Source organism: Zingiber officinale, chromosome 3B, assembly GCF_018446385.1.
Source record: "Zingiber officinale cultivar Zhangliang chromosome 3B, Zo_v1.1, whole genome shotgun sequence".
Taxonomy (NCBI): domain Eukaryota; kingdom Viridiplantae; phylum Streptophyta; class Magnoliopsida; order Zingiberales; family Zingiberaceae; genus Zingiber; species Zingiber officinale.
The window spans coordinates 20,930,305-20,952,570 of record NC_055991.1 but is presented as its reverse complement, the minus strand read 5'-3'; the positions used below and the strand labels follow the sequence as shown (position 1 = coordinate 20,952,570).

General features: G+C 36.2%; 1 protein-coding gene across 1 annotated transcript; it reads right to left on the bottom strand.

Moving 5' to 3' along the window:
- Positions 1-4,879: 4,879 nt before the first annotated feature.
- LOC122054736 lies at positions 4,880-8,082 on the bottom strand. The gene is made up of 6 exons (XM_042616174.1): positions 6,802-8,082; positions 6,561-6,688; positions 6,057-6,446; positions 5,873-5,959; positions 5,548-5,591; positions 4,880-5,466 (listed from the first exon to the last, which is right to left on the bottom strand). The coding sequence occupies exons 1-6, from the start codon at positions 8,080-8,082 to the stop codon at positions 4,880-4,882; spliced, it is 2,517 nt and encodes an 838-aa protein (XP_042472108.1).
- Between the last annotated feature and the right edge of the window lie 14,184 nt (positions 8,083-22,266).

The window sequence follows — 22,266 nt, the reverse complement described above, 5'->3', positions numbered from 1 at the left end:
TATTGTCGGTTTTTCACTGTTTCGGAAATCAAATTTGTGTTGTTAAAAAATACTGATATTACATCGGTTTTCCACCGCTGCAAAACCGGTGTTATTAACTAATATTACATCGGTTGTATACCACTGCCAAAACTGGTGTTATTAGCATATAATATTACATCGATTTTACACCGTTGATGAAACAGTGTCGTTAAGTGATACTACACCGGTTAATAAACGATTCGAACACCAGTATCATTAAGTGATACTACACCGATTTTAACCCGATGTCTAAAATGACAGACCTTTTACATCGCCTTTATAGACATCGGTCGAAAATGTAATAAACATCGGTGGAAAACCGATGTCTATGAGGGTTTTTGTTATAGTGCCTATACTATGGTATGATCATCCTAACAAAGTCAAATCATCTACTAAGGGGTCTAGCAGAATATTTAATGTCCTACGCTAGGGTCTGGAAATATCATACATGCACATATAAAGACAATCATGAATCGTAATCGAGACTATATAGCTATCAATCAATAGGTCACTACAACAAATATAGCTTTTTGCGGCGCGCAAATATGCTATCCACGGCGTGCATTGCGTCCTGTACAATGATAAGCTGTTGAAAGTCTAAAGATATCCACGACGTGCAATAAACGCTGCAATTGACGTAATCGCGACGTGCAATGCATGCTGTTGTTAGTGTCATCAATGGCGTACAATAAACGCTGCAATTGAAGAATTCGCGGCGGACAATGCATGTTGTTGTTAGGGTAATCAATGGCGTGCAATAAACGCTGCAATTCAATTATTCGCGGCGTGCAATTCATGCTGTCATTAGTGTTATCAGTTTGCAATTGAAGTATTCACGGCGTGCAATTCATGCTGTCATTAGTGTTATCAGTTTGCAATTGAAGTATTCACGACATGCAATGCAAGCTGTTGTTAGGATTATCAACGACATGCAATGCACACCGCAATAGATAGTATTCACGGCATGCAATGCATGCTGCCGTTAGAGTTATCAACAACATGCAATAATATACACAAAACGCAGAAACATAATGTGCAAAAACATAAAATGCCGACACACAAAATGTAGAAACAAACACAACTTGCAGAAACATAAAATGCACCACACTTAACATAACATAGCAAGAGTTCACTTAGTAACATGATTTGGATCCAATAAAAATGTATGACTTTCAAATAAGTAGAATCTATCTCACTCACACAAAACTACAAGTTTAGACAGCCATGCTACTGTGCTTCCTAGTGCATCGTCGAGATAAAACATTTCATCATTTGGTTGTATCAAGTCTACCTTCTCCACTAGAACTTTATCAACCCAAACCTTCCAACAAGATCCTCCAAGAGGAATGTGATGCACTTTTGCTTTTGGATCTGTGGATGCAACTCGACCTTCTGCAACAACTCCCTCACCACACCAATGAAGTAACTTACATTTATGATTATCATGGACAACTTCACTATTCACATTCTTCAGTTTTGCCTGCATATAGTTAAACAATATAAAATTATTAATATGACATGATGCTTAAACAATGAACTTTTGGTTTATAAGGCATACAATTTGAATATAATTACCTGAAATTGTTTTGCACCATTGATATCAATATCATTCCCAATACCGCTACTAATGCCACCACTAGCAACCTAATTTGACACACAAATTATGTCAAGTAATATCATCATGTAATTAAATCCAATAATTTAACTATACATACTTAACTTATTTTATCTAATGATGGTTAATTTACTAACCTGTTCTTCATCATTTCGTTGCCTCATACTTTGGAGAAACATGGACCTCATTTCTTGCATTTCTTGTTGAAAGTTATTCATCATACTTTGAAGTTGCTTAATAGTTTCATTTTGTTGAATGCAAGCTCCAGTTTTTGATGGTGTAATTCCAAAGCCCAACCCATGCACTCTACCTCGAGCTTCCTTGCCAAATACAATGCTAATTGCGTCATCGGCAATGCTAGTTGTATTTAAAGATTCAGGTGGACATTCTTCTATTTTTCTCTATCAAATAGAACAAACAGATAATTTTTTAGTAAATAACAAATTTTTCTAACGTTTTACAAAATTCAAAGAGATAGTTTTATTACCATTTTCTCTCCAACAGCTTCACTACTAGGTTGCCCATTTTTTTTCTTGTGAGCCTCAATCCAAACTTTTGATCTTGTAATTGGTGTATCTGCAGACTGCAGGACTTTTTTTCCCCTTAAGTATGGAACATATAGAATATAAAAAAAATCATTAGAAAAGAAATTTAAAAGATGTATCATTGCTTAAATAAGAAAACTTTAAAACAAACTATCCATAAAGTTGTATAAATAATAATATTTACCATCATGTTGGCCAAACGAGCATAACCTCTCCGGCTCATTGTATGATTATGGTCTTGTTTTACCCTCATTTCTCTAAATTTGGCGCTCTTCTCCTGAGAATTAAAAGATAACCAACAAGGAAAAATACAATCATGAGCAGTAACAATCTAAGAAAAAATTCATAGTAAGGATACAGATTTTAAGATATTCAAAAATCTAAGAAAAAATTCTAGCATTCTGTTTGTTAATTCTTGACAAATCTCTATCTTCATTTCACTCTTCAATTTTGCTGCACGCTATTTTACAAGAAAAAAAAGCGTGCAGAAAACTGAGGCCCAGCTGGCTACCACCAAGCCAAAAAAAAAGCGTGCAGTTTTCTGCTGCAGTCTGAGGCCCAGCTGGCTACCACCAAGCCAAGAAAAGCTTGAGCAGCTACAAGTGAGGCAAATCTTCTCAGGAATTTGTTTTTTTTTTCAAGTTCTTGTTACCTAAATTCTTAATGAGTTGCTTGTTGTGGCTAATGAGAGAATTTTGTTGGATTTGGATTGCCCTTGTCCACTGTTTCAGTTTTCCTCTGTTGCTTGCTTGAAATAAACCATGCTTGCAGTATATGAATGGTGATTTGGTGGAAAATACCGTAGAGATTAGATTGTCACACATATCATTCACATGTCTTATTTATTCAAGTAAATGCACTGTGCACTAACACGAACTACTACCACTCACACCTTCCATGACAACTATGGTAAATTCCACTATGCTCACATTAATCTGCTCAAGTTAACAAGGTGGAAATGCAGTAATGAGACAGCATCCTTATATAGGCTTTAGATAAAAAGTGAATGGAAATGCACTCCAAAATTTGAGTCCTCATTAACAGATCAAAGAAACAATATTTTTTTTTAAAAAAAACTTACTGATGTGGTAATGTAACTCTAACCTATAGTGTGACTAGGAGAAAGTTTCTGAAATCAACACCAGAAATCTTATATTGACTAATATGTGGTCCTATATAGAGAAGCTAGAAGAGATTCCTAACCATCTCATCTGCACAAGGATGTCACATGTATAGATATCATGTTTTGTGTCTGTGCCACCAAAAATAAGGAAAACAACTGAAAAACACTCACGTGAGGGTCAATCATCTTGCTAGAGTATTCATCAAACAACACAATTAACTCGTTCTATGAACATTTGGATATCATGTATAGATATCATCTTTTAAAGTTATTAATATGAATTAAATTGTTGAAATAGAAGACTCATTTGGATCGGTTTTTTTTTAATGTAAGTTTGAGTTTAGTTCGGGTAAGTAGCAGTCATGCCGAGATACATCAAGGAGCCTTAACATTCTAGAAAATGAATGAGTTGGAGTCCTATTAACATTCCTGAGTTTAGTTCATGTGGAGAGGATGATTTGGATTACAATGCAGTAGTCAAGTATGAGATAGCTTCTAAATGGGACAAAATCAAATTCGTAACAGAATTACTACAAATGGAAGAGAGGTTAGAATATATAGTTAACCAAAATTACTACAAATGATTAAAGTGAGTGAGCATATGATACTACTTACTGATTTTGGTCCATAACAGTGAATTAATACTTACTTGAAAGGAAAGTCACATTGTCTTCTTTACAAAAATGTCCCACTGATTTTGGTCCATAAATTCGGGCTTCAAAAGGCTAAGATCTCGTGAAGCTGCTTGACCAATATTAACTTCTCGTATAAGTATCTGCAGCCTGGACTTTCTATCACACCACAACTTACCTAACTTTTGAAAGATTGTTTTCTTTTCCCACTCCTCAACATTAAAATGTAGCTGTAAAATAAAAGCATGAATATATGACTAAATTTTGTTATAGAATTGGAAAATAATAATTCAGTGATAGATGACATTACCTGAAGACAACTCCACATTTTACTTTTCAAATCTTCATCTACATCATTCCATCCATCCAATGTATATGGAACAAATTCTTTTACCATACAACCAAGAAAAGATGCATACTTCACCGAATTATCTCCAATTGGTTGTCCGAACTCATTACGCTCTAGCACTTTGGGATTTTGTTGGCCACTAACCAACATCAACTTTGATGGACCTCGTCCTTTTTTCCCACCAATTTTACTGTCATCAACCGACTCTTTACCATGCAAAGGTTGTGAAGAATCAGGGGCAGTGTTAGAGTCCATTCTCGATAGTTGATTAACAATTTTTTCCTACAAAATAGCATAAAGAGATGTTGAAATGCATAAGTGTACTTATTAAAATAAACCAAGAATTAAAAAAGGATTACAATATATCACCTGAACTTCAACTATAGATTCTCTACTCGTTTTTTGCCCATTTTTTTCATCATTTGAATGCTAAATAATGACCTGATAAAATATGTAATATGACATGATGCACCACTGAAATATTGTAAACTAGAACAAAAATATATTGCAAAAGTAAATAAACAGTAGTGGAGTTTGAAAAGAACATTTATTTGTTGAAATAAATAACTATAAATCTACATCTGAAAAGTTCAGTCATGGGATATCAATAACATCAATTCCCTCACACTCATTTCTGGAATATGGTTCTTTCTCAGTAATGTTAATCTCAAGTCTGGACACATCAAGAGGTTTTGATGATGTATATGCATCCTCTTCAAGCAAATCCATGTTATGAATACCTCGAGGTGGCACTTTTAGCAACACATACCAATTTGATTCATCATTTTCCCTAGAATAGAAAACTTGCTTTGCTTGTGATGCTAAAATGAAAGGATCATTTTCAAAAGTCCTTAGTCCTTGGTGTAAGTTGACAAGTGTAAAACCATCATCCATTTTGATACCAGTTCCAGGATTAGCCCAATCACACCTAAAAACAGGTACTTTGAAAAAATAATAGTCTAGTAACACAATATCTCGTATAACCCCATAGTACGATAGTCTTCCTACTGTATGTGAATCAGTAGAACTAGATTGCCAAATAGTATCAGCTTCAACTGAAACACCACTATCTTGTGTCGACCTTCCAACATCAATTGTGTGGAACCGATGTCCATTTATAATATAACCTGTATACGATATAACATGCTTTCTTGGACCATGTGCTAGCCATTGAATCCGATCTGAAGAGTTATCAAGAACATGTTTTGATAACCATTGAGCAAATGTTTCCATATGTCATTTTTGTAACAGTGTTTCATTACTTGAGAAACGACGATCTGTTTGTTTAAGCTCCTCAATGTGCATCCTATTTAAAATCATTAAAAAGTGATTGTTAAAATATATGAATCATGCAATACACCAAGAATATTAGGGTTGCAATTTAATACTCACTGTATGTAAGGATCAATTTCTGCAGTATTAAACAACACATATCGATGTGCTGCTTGTAACAAATGTTCTTCTAAAATAATTTATTTTCCTTGAGAAATGGGGCGACCTTCCACTACTCCATTTTCCAAATCGTCATTCCGATTAGATCGGAGACCAATACAAGCAGCTTTTTTTATATAAGCACTACAAAATCACATTCGTTCTTCTGCAAGGTAACACTCAGCTATGCAACCCTCTGGCCTTGCTCGGTTCTTCACATAGCCTTTAAGCATTTTCATAAATCTAAATAATTAAAAATCACATGAAATAAATGTTGATAGAAAAATCTAAGTTGTTGTATGATATTAAAGTAGTAAAAAGATAGATTATTATTTATTACCTTTCAAATGGATACATCCAGTGGAATTGAACTGGCCCACACAGGCGAGCCTCTCTTGCTAAATGAATTGTCAAATGAACAGAGATGGTAAAGAAAGCTGGTGGAAAGTACCTCTCCAACATGCATAAAGTTTCAGCAATATTCTCTTCGAGTTGTTCTAGACGGTTCCTATCTAACACTCTTTGACATAACTCATTGTAAAATGCACAAAGCAAAAATATAGCATTACGTGGACCTTTTGGTAAAAGACTTCTCAATGCTACTGAAAGCAATTGTTGCATAAGAACATGACAATCATGAGATTTCAACCCAATAAGCTTTCGTTCTTCTAAAGAAACACAGTTACCAATATTTGAGCTATAACCATCAGGTAACTTTATTTTCTTCAACCTAGAACAAAATACGTCCATTTCTTTTTTAGACAATGTGTAAGGTGCAGCCGGCAAGTGATACATGTTTTCTCCTTTTTCTTGAGGATGTAATTCTTTTCTAATATTTAAGTGCCTCAAATCTTTGCGAGCGTTAACACCATCTTTTGATTTTTTCTTTAAGTTTAACATTGTACCTATGATATTCTCGCAAACATTCTTTTCAACATGCATAACATCTAAGTTATGACGTAGCAGGAGCCCCTACAAGTTTAACCATCAACATATTTCATATATTAGTTCAAGATTCAAAATAAATTGTGCATAAAATATAAAAAATTAATAAAATACAATTAATAGAGTGCAAAATAACTTACACTCCAGTATGGCAAATTGAAAAATATTGACTTCTTCTTCCACATTTGAACTGGTTTTTGAACTTTTTTTGAACCATCACGCTCCTTCCTCTTTTTCTTTGTATTATTGATATCTTTACCCATTTTCTTTTTACCCCAGTCATTTTCAATGTCTTTCAATACATTAAGAATTTCTAATCCATTCAGAGGCCTAGGTTTTCCTTTTGTCTCTTTATTCCCATCAAACCACTTCTTCTTCTGACGGAATGGATGATTAGGACCAAGAAATCTCCTATGCCCTAAATATGCAAACTTTCTACTATACTTAAGCCACATAGAAGATATGCCTTCACCACATATTGGGCAACCAAATTTCCCTTTTGTGGCACATCCAGCTAAGTTTCCATAAGCTGGAAAATCATTGATTGTCCACATCAAAATAGCCTTCATATTGAACACTGACTTGCTAAATGCATCATACGTCTCCACACCAATGTCCCATAACTCCTTCAGATCCTCCACTAGGGGTTCCAAGTATACATCTATATCATTTCCTGGTTGCTTCGGGCCTGGAATCAATAATGTCAACATAAGATTTTCCTTCGCCATGCACATCAACGGAGGAAGTTTGTAATTTACCAAAATAACTGGCCAACAACTATATCTAGAACTAAGATCACCAAAAGGGTTGAATCCATCTGTTGCAAGACCAAGCCAGAGATTTCTAGGATCTGATGCAAAAGCTGGCCACTTATGATTTATCGTATCCCAAGCTATTGAATCAACTGGATGACGCATCATATGATCATGACTTTTATGGTTGGAATGCCAAATCAAGTCTTCAGCCTTTTGTTCTGATTTAAACATCCTTTTCAATCTTGGTATCACAGTAAAATACCGTAGCACCTTTTCAGGAACTCCTTTACAAACTTTGGTGGTGACTTTGTCTACCTTCCATCTTGAAGAACCACACTTTGGACATGAGTCCAAATCTTTAAGCTCCTTTCTAAATAGACAACAGTCATTTGGGCATGCATGAATCTTCTCATATCCTAAATCAAATAGTTTTAACAACTTTCTCATTGAGTAAACATCCTTTGGAAGTGTATTTTTTTCTGGAAGCATGTCACCTAAGATCTTAAGAAGCTCATTGAAACTATTGTCAGTGTGACCATTTGTAGACTTATAATTGTATAATGTAACAATTGCTGACAACTTCGTGTAAGTTGTACAACTAGGGAAAAGAGGAGTTTCTGCATCTACTAATAAATCAACAAATTCATAATCTCTTGCCTCAGACATAGTGTGGCCAACCCTTTCATCAGAGGCAAAGACATCTTTATATAAGTTATATGCCTCTCTAGTTTCATCCTCCTCTTCCTGAATTCCTCTTGAACTACTTTGACCTTGAAAATTTGGAGTATAAGTTTCACCATGGAAGATCCAAATTGTGTAAGAAGGATTGAACCCGTTAATAATTAAGTGATCGTACACTTGGTCAAATTTCATATACTTCTTATTTTTACAATGTTTGCAAGGACATAAGATTACTTCACGTGTTTTGGCATAGTTCCTAGCTTGTGTAAGAAATTTTTGAACCCCTTCTTCATACTCGGGTACAAGCCTTGAAGGAAGATGGATCCATTCCTTATCCATTTTGAAAACAATGGTCCTTGATACTAATAAAATAATCTGAAAAAAAAATAAATAAAAGAAAATTATCCTATTTTTATAAATAATTTTAGTGTTACAATATTTAATCCATCAAATTTTAGGAAAAGATGGACTTATAAAAAAAAATGATATACAACAGAACAAAAAAATTATATCTGAGTATTATCAACTTACATATTTTGCTCAACTCAAAAACATAAATAAAAGTATCAGCAACCTAGTAAATTCTACTGATGTCTTCGTTCTACATGTATGAAGTAAGTCGAACTAGAATTGACAATTCATGTTTAATAATCACAACCAAGCCTTATGAATATTAACTACTAGGCAATACAAATAAAACCAACTACAATGACGAAAAAAATATAAATGCATACCAAATTTTGCCTCTGCTGATGAAGATAAGAAAACTATAGGTTCTGGTCCTTGGGATTTCAAACTAACAATGTCATATTATTTTCCTGACACAATAAATTAATGGGTAAAGGGTAAAGTAATTAATAGACAAATCCAAGAGAATTAATACCACCGAGCACAATAGAGTTGATCCGGTATTGAAATTACTTGGGGATGAATAAACACATAAAATATGAGGGTATTACAATATCAATTCACGAATAGTAAGTAATATGCAACAAGTAGTATTTTTTGGTTGAATTATAGGTAGTCAGTAAATAGAAGTGAGGTAAAAAATTATAGTTTCCATGACTGCCTAGCACAAACCATCAAATAACCAGAACTGAAACATGTCTAGAAGCAAAGAAACCTCAAACGCAGAGTTTCCAGAGGCGTATTGAAATTTAGTACCAACTCAAAAAGAAATTAATTTCCTAAGATAGCTTGAAAATATTACATGCTTATCTAAAGAAAAAAATCACCAGGTTTCCAAATTTATTATACAATCACACACAAAGAACTAAAAGGATAACATGCACGAGGAAAAACATGTTTTCAGACCACAGATGGAAAACCAAGGAGGGACTAGAATTTTGTTTGGATCAAAGAGATTCATTGCTTACCTACTTTGCAAGGCTGCAGGCACGATCTTAATTCGCTTCTTGGAACATGCTCACAAGAGAATATGCATATTGAATTGTGAAGAAACAATTCCAAAAGCAATAGGCTTTAATTGCAAATAGAGGTCAAAGGATTAGACTAAGATACCTAAATCAAAAAATGATGGTGAATATTAAAAACCCTAACAACATATCACTTCTCTGCATTCCTTTATCCTACTCTGTAGGAGATTCCAAAAATGAATAAGAAACACAAACAAAAAATCAGAAATAGATCAATTTCAAGCCGCGTAGTGAATGGAAGAAGATTCATTGAATGAGTTGACGGGGGCTGGAGGTTACGCGCTAACTCCCACACTACCATTACGCCCTTACTCTCTTAAAGGCTTCAGACGACTCGGCTGGTCTACTTCTTGCTTGAAGTCAAGTGAAGATGTGGCATCAGAGTCCTCCTTCCTACCTATAGTGTGCGTGTGTGGGTCTATCTTCTACTAGTAGAAGCTTATTCGAGCTTGCTTGTAAGCCCTTCTAGAATAAGATTCATGTCCACATCTCTTCCTCCAAGATCCCCTAATGGAACACTGACCTACTCTCGATGTACTGCTTATTCACCTTCCTGGGATCACAACTTTTTTGACTTCTAAAAAAAAACAAATATGATCTTTGGGTGGACACAGTGCCATTGGAAAAGTTGGTATCTTCATGGATTGAGGGGAGAAAGCAGTAGCGATAGATCGAATAGTGGCAGAAACACAATTTGATAGATGAAGGTTCTGTGAGTTGCGTACCTGGAAGGAAGCGGAGGCTCGTCAACGACGGGGAGGAAGTAGGTGTTCACTGAAGAGGGCTTCGACTGGACGAGCGAGTGGCTTAGCGAATAGGTTTGCGTGAGAGAGGTTCGCGTGATTTAGTGGAGGGCTTCGGCAGAGAGGGCTTCGCTGAAGAGGGCTCCGGCTAAGAGAGGATGGGAAGAGATGTTCGGCGGAGAAGCTTAAGGTTCGGCGGAGAAGCTTCGGTGGAGGGAGTTGTCGTGAGGAGAGGGCGCGAGTTAGGTTTTTGCGTGAGGGTTTTCGCGCGAGGGTTCGGGAGATTCGGGAGGTTCGCGCGAGGGTTTTCAACGCAAAGAATAATTGAAAATTTGGTGGAACTGTTTTGGCGGTTCGGGAGATTCGGGAGTGAACTATTTTAGCGAAAAAATAATTGTGGAAGTATTATTTTTGTATAAAAAGTTTGCAAAAAATTAGGAAGGGGAGTTGTTAATTTCAACGGAAAGTGTTAAAAAAGTTTGAAGATTATTAACGGTGTATATTATATGTTGTTAGAATTTTATAATATTTATTAGCAGCATGCAGTTTTACACGCCGTGATTTATATATGTATAATAATTATTAACAGCGCGCTACGCGCGCCGTTAATATTTAGTTTTAACAGCGCACTTTGCATGCCGTAGAAAAGTTTATTGACAGCGTTCTATTTCTGCACCCCATCATTTGTATAAATATTATATTATTGGCAGCGCACATAATTAGGTGCGCCGTAAAAACTATTATTAACGGCGTGCTTTAACTGCACGCCGTTGATGATGCGCCGCGGAAAGTCACTTTTGTTGTAGTGGGTCAACATATAAGGATATAAGGACAATTATAAAGTATCAAACTCAGAAGCACTATAGGGCAGGTTTAAGGTAGGCAAGTAACTGTAACCTCATCAGACATGATCCAAGCTATCAAAAAGATAAGCAAGATCTATCCATCTCAAATGTAGATCGTCTTAACCATCTTCAGATAAGATAATCTGCCTTAGCTCGTATCTACAAATACAAGATACGAAGATCAATTTAAGTTATCAACCTATTGTTCAACTTCTATGTTAATCTATTAATTAATCAATTAACCTAACAATTAATTGTTAGTTAATCGACATTAGGCAACCATTAATTAACCATTTATTCAAATGACATTAGTTAGATATTCAATTAACCACGATATTAATGGATTACATTTCACATAATTAATATTACTATTAATCACATCCTAATAATTAACCTATTACTCAATAGTGAATTAAGGGGGCGTTTGGTTCTTTCCTAGGAATAGGAATCGGAATGAGAATCATTGTATTGTGGAATGAGAATGAGTATGAGCATGGATATCACTCTTAAAAGCAATGTTTGGTTAGTTGTATATCTTCTATCGGAATAAATCAAAGTTTCCTTTTTTACCCTTAAAGGAAAATAAGAGAAAAAAATTAGATGTGAGAGAAAGATGAATGTGAGAGAAAAATATGATGAAAGAGAATGATGAGAGAGAAAGTATTATAAGAGAGAAAGTGTGATGAGAAAGAATGAAGAGAGAGAAAGTGTGATGAGAGAAAATGAAAAAAGAGAGTGTGATTGGAGAGAGCATGATGAGAGAAAATATGATGTGAGAGAAAGTATGATAGGAGAGGATGAAGACAGAGAAAATATAGTGAGAAAAAAATGAGGAGAGAGAGTGTTATGAGAGAGATTGAGGAGAGGGAAAGTATGATGAGAGAGAAAGTGTATTGAGGAAAAAAGGAGTAAGTGTGATAAGAGAGATTGAGGAGAGAGAAAGTGTGTTGAGGAAAAAAGGAGGAAGTGTGATAAGAGAGATTGAGGAAAGAGAAGTATGATGAGAGAGAAAGTATGGTGAGAAAAAAGAGAGTGATGGGAGAGATTGAGGAGAGAGAAAGTGTGATGAGGAAAAAAAGAAGGAAGAGAGTGCGATGAAAGAGATTGAGGAGAGAGAAAGTATGATGAGAGAGAAAGTGTAATGAAAAAAAAGATGAAAGAGAGTGTGATAGGAGATATTAAGGAGAGAGAAAGTGTGTGATAAAATGATGAGAGAGAAAATAAGGAGAGATAAGTGATATGAAAGAAAAAATAAATAAATATATTTTGATATTTGATATTCATGGAGAAAATTTTAGTTTTAAGTCAAGGGTATTTTTGGAATAAGAGAATATTTTGATTGATGAAAATAGGGTAATGGCTCATTGAAGGGGAGGTACATGGGAATGAGTTATTACCCAATTTCAAGGATTCATTCCCTTATTTGTATTCTTATTCCTATAATCCAAACATTAACAATGGGAATCAATGATTCTCATTTCCATTCCCCACTCCTATTACCCTAAACCAAACGCCCCCTAAATACTTACCATTACTCTAACAGCTCATCATTGCTGGAGGAGAAAGGCAGTCGCGACGAGCGGTGAGAAGCGACAGCTTGTATCGACTACGGTGTGCTTTTGCTTAGACAAGACGACGGCTGATGACGGTCGTCGAAGGAGTCGGGGAAAGGGAAAAGACACGATGTCGACGGATCATTGCTTCTTCTCTAGCGACAACTCACGACGTCGGTGACACATGGTCGATGACGGATGAGGCCGACCGTGGGCTGCAACAGCGGCGGTGCATGACGCCGGCAGGTCGTGTTCTCGATCAGGTAGGTGGTCATATCCGTAGGCTCTTTTGGCGGAGGATCACTGTAGTGCGACGCACAACCGGAATATGCCGCGGTGAGGCACATCGCGGTTTTGCGACGTTTACTCCAGTGACGACTCAGCTCTCCAACGGTCGTAGCCGGCAGTCGACGGTGGCCCGCCGAGGTAGGAGATCGTCTGGTTCACGACGCAACGGGGCAAGCGAGGATGAGCCTCGGCCGTACGTAGGCGACAGCATCGGAGAAAACTGGTTGTTGGCCCGACGGGAGGGAGAAGGGTGAGCGTGAGGCTGCCGGAACTTGACCAGAGGACCCCGGAGGCCGTTGTTGGTCGGCGAGATGGCGGCGGCAGTCAGGTGCACATCGTCGCGAGCGCAGAGCGGGGCCTGCGCGTGAGGTCCCCCGAAGCTTTAATTAAACCTAGTGTTTAATAACAAAAACCTAGGTTTATATTCAGTTAACTCCTCCTTTAAATAAGGTATTTTAAAACAAACTTTAAATCCTATCAGTTTATTCTCGTAAAATCTAAAACATCTAGTTTAAAATCCATAAAAATTCCAATAAATTTCATAAATTCTTATAAACTTAATTTAGGATAAATTTTCCACTCAACATATTTATTTTCCCTTAAAATCATTTAATTATATCAACATTTAATTATTTTAAATCCTTGTTATATTTTTGGGTATATTACATATGATTTTGTAGTACCCAAAGATCAACATGGAGAAGAAAAGGAAGAACATCTGTGGATCAAGAACGAGCAGAATAACTTCGTAGCAAATGAAAGAGCTGAATTCCATATACTAAGCGTACTTCCACACTAAGAAGTCAATTGGATCGGTAATTATGACTCGGCAAAAGAACTCTAGGAGAAATTCCTAGAACTATATGAAGGGACCTCGGAAGTGAAGCTCGCAAAACGAGACCTGCTCCGGAATCAACTCAGCAACCTCCGACTTGAAGAAGAAGAAATTGTTTCTCGGCTACATGTCAAACTCAAGAAGCTAATCATCGGAGTCACCAACCTTAGAGAAATTGTAACCAATAATGACAACTTGAGAAACACACTTAATGCCTTCCCGAGGACCTTAGAATGGACATCGATAATCAATTCCTATTACATCTCTAAGGATCTTGAGGTAAGTACCTTAGAAAGTTTATTTTTTACCTTGGAATTACACGAAACTTGATGTACAAGACTAAGAAAAGAAAAGGGGCCGCGTCAGAACTTAGCACTGCAAGCCAAGTAAACTTGTAACGCCCGCCCCTTTACCCACTCCTGCCTAGTGAGGGCGGGGTTACTTCCTTAGACTTAGCATACATAAACATACATACAGCGGAAGCATATATATTTTTTTCTAGAATCATACTAAGCATATGAGCATGAAATAGCATGGTTCAACTTAATAGTCACATTATTCATTTCTAACACATGCATAGGGAATCATGAAAGACATCACATAACATAACATATTATTCATAAGTTCACTTAAGCAGGTCATTTTATTTATTTAGCCAAGTCACCATCACACATCTCTTGCCCCTTCCTGCTACTCCTCTAGTTTTCCATCCTTTACCTTTATCTGTGGTACAAGGAAAAGTATCTGTAAGCACTCAAGGCTTAGTGAGATCCTTTCCTACTCACAAAAACCAACAAATCATGTAAAATCATCATATCATCCATCATAGAATAAATGACGCTCATATCATCATATAATGAAAAACATATCATATCATGACATAAATTTCAATAATATCGTAACATAAAGTAGACAACATATTATGGCATAAATCTTATCATGGTATAAGTAACATCATATCATAGCATAAGTCATATCATAGCATAAGTAATCATCATATCATGGTATAGATCATATCATAGCACAAGAAATCATCATATCATGGTATAGATCATATCATAGCATAAGTGTAGCATAAGTGAAAACATCATGATAATTCTTTTCATAGCATCAAGGCATCATATCATAGCATAACTGTAAGCATTATTTCACATCATATCGTAAGCATAGATGTAAGATGTCCTTTAAAACATGGGTAATGTCATGTGCAATATGCCTTTCAAAACATGATTTATGTCATGTGTGAGATGTCTTAAAACAATATCATATAGTACTTGAAAATAATCTCAACATGAAAGGGGCCCGGCTTAGTACCACATACATACATAATGCGCGCATCCTAAGTAGACCCAAGGTAGCTAGTCTTGAACCTACTAGGAACTAGACCCGTAGCTCGGCCTAGGGGCACGTAAGGAGCCCACCCTTTACTAGGCCCGTAATTCGACCTAGGGCGCATAAGGAGCCCACCCTTTTGGTACAAGCCATTCAAAGTAAAATACATGTCATATCATATCTTTATCATTTCATAACTTATTCGTGTCATTCATAGCATATCATATTCATGTCATTCATAGCATATCATGTCCATGTCATTCATAGCATATCATGTTCATGTCATTCATAGCATATCAAGTTCATGTCATTCATAGCATATCATGTTCATGTCATTCATAAGGTATGCATAAATGGGCACATAGCCATGCATACTTGGGCACATAGCCATCATATTTGGGCACGTAGCCATCACATTTGGGCACATAGCCAATATAGGTATCATTCTCATGCATGGTTCATAAGCATACTTAAATGAGCATATATAATATATCATGGAAGGAAAAGAAAACATAATCATGCATGGATCACGAGTTAACTTCTCCTAATTCATATCATGGCAAAGGAAAGTACATAATGAGTCATAATTTGGTCTAAATCCTCAACCAACTAAGGGTGGCCGAAACATGCATAGGCTCACTTAGGTTGCATGAAATCATACAAGCATATGAACCCAAATTCATTTCTATAACATTTATCATAAAGAACATCATGAGCATATTGGATTTAGGTTCTATGCTTCCTAGGTTTAGAAACCCACATTGGCCGAAACATACAAGGTCCAAAAATTTGGTTACAAATAGCATGTAAACATGTGAACCCTAAACAATTTCCATGCATTTATCATAGGCAACCACATGAGCATATTGGATTAAAGTTTCAAGCTTCCTAAGTCCACAAAACATAGGTGGCCGAATGCCATCAATGTGACTCTAAGTTTTTTTTTTTTTTTTTTTCAATCAAATACAAGCATGTGAGTACCCTATAAATTTCATAGCATATCATAGAGAAGAACATAAACATGTTAGGGTTGAATTTAGGCTTGCCTAAGCCCTACATTTCATTTTGGCCGAAAGTTCACCATGTGAAAAACCTAACCCTAAGCAACATGAAATCTCAAGTGCATTATGTTATCTTCATATCCTTTCATAAGGTAAAACATAAGCAAGCTAGATTTGAGGTTGAGCCTCCCTAAGGTATTTAATCCCTTCATGGCCGAAACCCTAAGGTAAGGTCCTACTAGTTCCAAGCAACATACAAGTATAAAACATCAAGAGAACATTCATAACATATTATGGGGACTTCATACTTGATACTTCTTCTAGGATTTTTCAACCAAATACAAGCATGTGGGTACCCTATAAATTTCATAGCATATCATAAAGAAGAACATAAACATGTTAGGGTTTAATTTAAGCTTGCCTAAGCCCTACATTTCATTTTGGCCGAAAGTTCACCATGTGAAAACCTAACCCTAAGCAACATGAAATCTCAAGTGCATTATGTTATCTTCATATCCTTTCATAAGGTAAAAACATAAGCAAGCTAGATTTGAGATTGAGCCTTCCTAAGGTATTTAATTCCTTCATGGCCGAAACCCTAAGGTAAGGTCCTACTAGTTCTAAGCAACATACAAGTATAAACATCAAGAAAATATTCATATCACATCATAGAAGAGATCATAAGCATGTTAGTTTTTAAATTGAGCTTCCCTAGGGTTTTAAGTCTCTTCATGGCCGAACCCTAAGGTGGGGTATTACCTAACTCCAAGCCACATACAAGCATGAAATATCAAGGTCATGTTCATAGCATATCATGAGGAAAGAAAACTCAAGCATGTGGGTTTTGGTTTTGAGCTTCCATAAGCCTTACAAGTGTCATGGCCGAAAGTTCCCAAAAGAAATCCTAGGTTGTTAATCCATCTAAACTTGAACAAAATCATATAACAACTTGTACCACAGGTGAGGGGATACTCACATCCTCTTGCTTGGTCTTTTCCCTAAGAGAAGATACCCTTTGTGAAGAGGAAGAAGGAAGCTTCTCCTTCTAGTGCTCCCTTTTGCTTCTCTTACTTGTGAGAGATAGATCTTGAGGATCCCTTCTTGTGGTTTGGTTTTCTTAGGGAGAAAACCTTAGTTGAATTTTCGGAAAGGGGAGAGGGGATGCTCTAGGTCACGGCAATGGTGAGGAAAGGGAAGAAAAAAAATGAAATCTCTTCTTTGTTTTTCTTCTTATGCTAGGTGGGAGTAAGAAGCAAAAAGAAACTTTGCTTTCTCTTCTTCTTAATTCATCCTTTATTCTCTTAATGATGAAGAAAATGTCTTCATTCATCCCCTTAGTTCCTCTCCTCTCATTCCCTCTTGTATCTCCACGAAAATGGAAAAAGAGTGAGGAAGGAAAAGACAACTTGTCTTGCTTCTTAATCAAGAGAAGGAGGGAGAAAGCTACTTGATATTTTCTTGCTTCCTTCTCTTAATCATACTTTTTATCTTTATCTATAATTTCCATTCTCTATTCAACAATAACTTATGATGGTCTAGTGGTAATTCCATAATCCTTAGCTTAAGAAGGTTCAAGGTTCAATCCTTGACCAATTCCTTTTCTTTTATATATTTTTGGTTCTATCTTATCTTCTTTTATTCTAAGAGAAGATCTCCACATACTTAGCTTAAGAAATTCGTGGGTGTTACAAAACTGGACTTGATTTTAATGGATGAAGATGAGTAAGCATACGTGGTAAGAAAAACTAAATAAGTTCTTTAAGACTATTAAATTTAATAAGGCACAACCGCACAGGCCAAGAAGTTCACAATTGCCTGAAGCTGAAGAGCAAAGAAAAAGACAGACAAAGGGACAAGAAAGTTCAAACAATGGAACCTGAAAGTAACATGGGACGAGTCGTCAACAGAAGAATCTGAGAATGAAGAATACGCTAGAATTGCCCTTACAACCAACTACCAAGAGGAAAACATCGATAAAGGGAGAACTACTTCAGAGGAAAGCAACGGTGAAGGGGGAGCATCCAACTTCAAATCCGATATGGTAAGTGAAGTATGTCTTCTACCTCTTCACCAATTATATGAAGGTATTAAACTCATGTCTAGATCTTTATGTAAACTTAGATCTAAGAATATTAAGTTGAAAAAGGACAATATGGATTTGAAAACAATCTTAGCTAAATCATGCCCACTAGAAGAATTCGACAAAATTCAAATGGAAAATTCTAAATTAAAAGAGCAAGTAGAAAGATTAAAAAAGAATGGTGCATACTCAAATTTTTCAAATTTTAGAAATAAAGGAGGACTAAATTGGTATATTAAGAATTATAGGGATCAAGTTATAAAAATAGTTAGAAATTATGTTCCTAAAAAATATTTGATAAATCCAATAGATAAAAACCTATATTATGTTCTTAAATAATGCTTAATCTGATTTAACTAATTTTTATCTACATGCTGAAAATTTAATTTGCTTTAGTTTTAATAATATTTGTAAAAATTATTTAACAGACCTTCAATTTATATTTTCTCTCCAAATCTTTTTTTGTGAAAAATAAATTATTACCAACTAATATAAACGTTTTCATTTTTTTTAAGTTTTATTATTTTATATGAATTTGCTAACGAAAATCAGAGTTTTAAAATTACAAATTATTTCAATTTTTTTTTAAAAAAATTATAATGAATTAGGTTTTCTATTAGAATAAAAATTTTGAAGATTTTTTTGGTAAGCATATGATTTCTTATGAATTTTTTATCAAAAAATATGATTTTAAATTTAAAATTTTTCGGACATAAATTTTGAAAAAAATAATTTTTTAACTAAGGAACGTTACATTTTGAATGTTGAGAACAATTAGCTAGGATTTTATTTTTACTCAAAAATATTATTTCTGGTTAAAATAAAAATAGTATGTGTGTGAAAATTTTGTCCTGATCCTACTTTTTTTTGGTTGACCATGATTTTTTTTTCAACATTTTCTTGATACTTAAAAATAATTTTTAAATTATTTTTACCAAAACTAAGGTTTAATTGATAAAAATTATACTTTTAGAAATAAATTTTGATAAAAAGACATAAATTGAAAATTCTGTCTTAAACCCCTAGAAGCAATTTTACTATTTTTTTCTAACTAGTTTTTATTTTCCCTAACATATTTTTTGATGTGAGCAAAGGGGGAGAAAATACGGGTTAAGTTCAGTTAAGGGGGAGTATTAAAATTGTAAAATTTTGATATATTTTTCTTGTACTTATTGTAAAATTATTTCTAGCACTTATTGCTAAGTTTAAAACATAAATTATTTTATTGTTTGTTTACCCTAATTTAACTTGAGTTGATGCACATCAAAAAGGGAGAGATTGTAAATACTCTGGGCTAATTTTGATATGATCAACTGAGTTAAGTTAGGTCATGTGATGTTTTGATGCCTTGTGTCAAAGTTTGCAGGAACTTAGGAGCACAAAAAGTCGAGTGAAAGACGCAGTGAGCGAGAATGATGGCACAGGAAAGGAGCCAATGGACTTGGTGCATTTGAGGGACAAGAAACTGTGGAAGAGTACACTAGTGGACAAGAAGGACGTGCATGATGTTCGAGGGATGAGAAGTTGGGCAGGAAGCCTGCTCGAGGAGAAGGTTAGAGTTGGATTTGGGTGAGCTCAACTCTTGACATCCGGAGCATCACCTAAGTGAGCGAGATTAAAGAAGATCAACTTGGAGGTTGAAATTGAAAATTTGAGGTGCCTCACTTGTGATTGAGGGTGCCTCGGGTGCCAGAATTGCATCTGCCAGCTATCGGACTGAAAGCACCTCCAAGGAGCATGGAGGTGCCTGTTGGTGCAATCAACCTATAGAGTTTTGATGTTTGTTTGACAATATGTTCAATGAAACTTGGTCAAGGTTGACCTTGTTAGGTGTGTAGTCTACTGAATGACTGCAAGGGTAATAAGAAGTCTTGGAGGAGTGAACTCCAAGTAAAGTGGAAAAGCCTTAGTGAATGAAGTTAGACAATGGAATGCCCTAGTGAGTGAAACTAAGCTCTAGTGAGTAAAATTAGGCGGTGAAAGTCCTAGTGAGTGAAGGTAGGCGGTGAAAGTCCTAGTGAGTGAAACTATACCCTACTGAGTGAAGCTAGGAGAATGTCTTGGAGGAGTGAACTCCAAGCAAATTTGACCAAAATGTTTCCAGTCGATCGCGCGCGATCAATCGAACCAGTGGATTTTGGTAAACCCTAAGCATAATTTTACCAATACTATTTTGCATTAGTATTGTTGTTGTGCTAATTTAATATTGCAGGAAAAGTTTTAGTAGATCAGGTGATCATACACTGAACAGAGAAAGTTCAAATAGTTCTGGAGGACCAAATATTTGGTAGGTGAGTTAAAGTAAGCTCCTAGAGTGAGTGCAATGAGGTCGTGTCACAGTAGGGACAAACCTTAGGTGTTGATCCAACTGAAGAAATCAGAAGATTTCTAAGTTGAGATCTAGACAGTCCTAACTATCTTTATCATGAATATATTTATTCTAACCTTATTTTGCAGGGTAAATGCTATATTTGTTATAATCTTGTTTTGTAGGATAAAATGTTCTAACTTTGTTTTATAGGCATTCCGTTGACGAAAAGTAAGGTTTAGTCGGTGAAACAAAGTAATCAGTCAATGGATAAGGCTCATCCAACGGATCATATGAGAGCATACAAGGAAAGCAAGGTTCAGTCGCCGGATCAGGTGGTTCAATCGATGGAACAACTCGATTTATGGGATCTAATGGACTGAATCGAAGTAAGCATGGAAAGGAAAAGGTCCCGTCAATAGATCAGGTGGATCAGTTGATGGAACAACTTGATTTTTGGGATTACAAAGATCGGATCACAACACACAAGGAAATATTAGAGATCCATCGATGAATAGATCATTTAGTCGACAAAAAGGATCAGTCGACGAAACAATTTATCTGTTGACTGAATGAGGGCCATAAAAGAAGGGCTCCGGATTCAAGCTAGTCATCACTTCTCTGTTCAAGTCATTTGTAACTATGCTTCATTTTGTCGCTACACATGTAAGCTCTGCTCCTACAATGCCGGAAAGCTCACCGATAACCTACGCCTCTTGTTACTCAATAGTTGTCGATATAATTATATTTAGATTCTATTATACTTGTACTTGTACTTTCATTCATATAGTGGATTGCCCAATGAAAGCGGCCAAAGATTGTGAGCCTTGGAGTAGAAGTTGCCACAGCCTCCGAACCAAATAAAAAAACAAATTGTCTTTTATCTGTTTTTCTTACTTCATTTCCACTATGTACTCTATTTTTAACTAAAGAAAAGAAAGGTTTTAAAAGGCACAAGATTTACCTGTTGGTGCGGGAAGCATCCGATGATCGAACCCAAGTTTTGATAATGGAAAAAGATTCAAAGTTAAGTCTTGTTGTTATCTAACATGTTGAATGAGTGTTTCAGGAAAGTCCTAACTGCGGTTAGGCAGGTGAAAACCCTAGGGGGTGGTAACCCTAGGTCCTAGGGGGCGGTAACCCTAGGTGGAGAAAAGTCCTAGCTGCGGTTAGGCAAAGGGAAAACCCTAGGGGGTGGTAACCCTAGGTCATAGGGGGTGGTAACCCTATGCGGAAAGTCTTGGCAGGTCGATGGCTTCAGGCAAAAGTCCTAGGGGGTGGTAACCCTAGGTGGAAAGTCCTGGTGTCGCGAACCAGGTGAAAGACTGGACTAGCCGGGAAGCGGATGTCCAGCAGAAAGTCTGGAAGCATCGAGTGCTGAGCAAAAGTCCAGACGATCTGGAGGATCGTACTGGCAGCAGGTAAATCTCCTGAGTGGAGTAGGTGAGGACGCGTTCCTCGTAGAGGGAACAGTAGGCGTCGGGTCGACCTAGGATTTCTGGACGGAAATCCGAAGTCAGACCCGGACAGTCCGGAGACTGTCATAATACTCTTTATCTGTTGTTTTATGCTAACTTTGTGTTGCAGGATATTATTTGGGACTAACATGTCTTGCAGGTACAAAATAATGATGTTTTCCCTCGGATGAACAGTGTCCGAGGCGCCTCCATGAGGCTTGGAGGCGTCTCGGGTACAAAAGCTGACCTGGCCACGAAACAGGGCTAAAGGCGCCTCGGATGGCTGTGGAG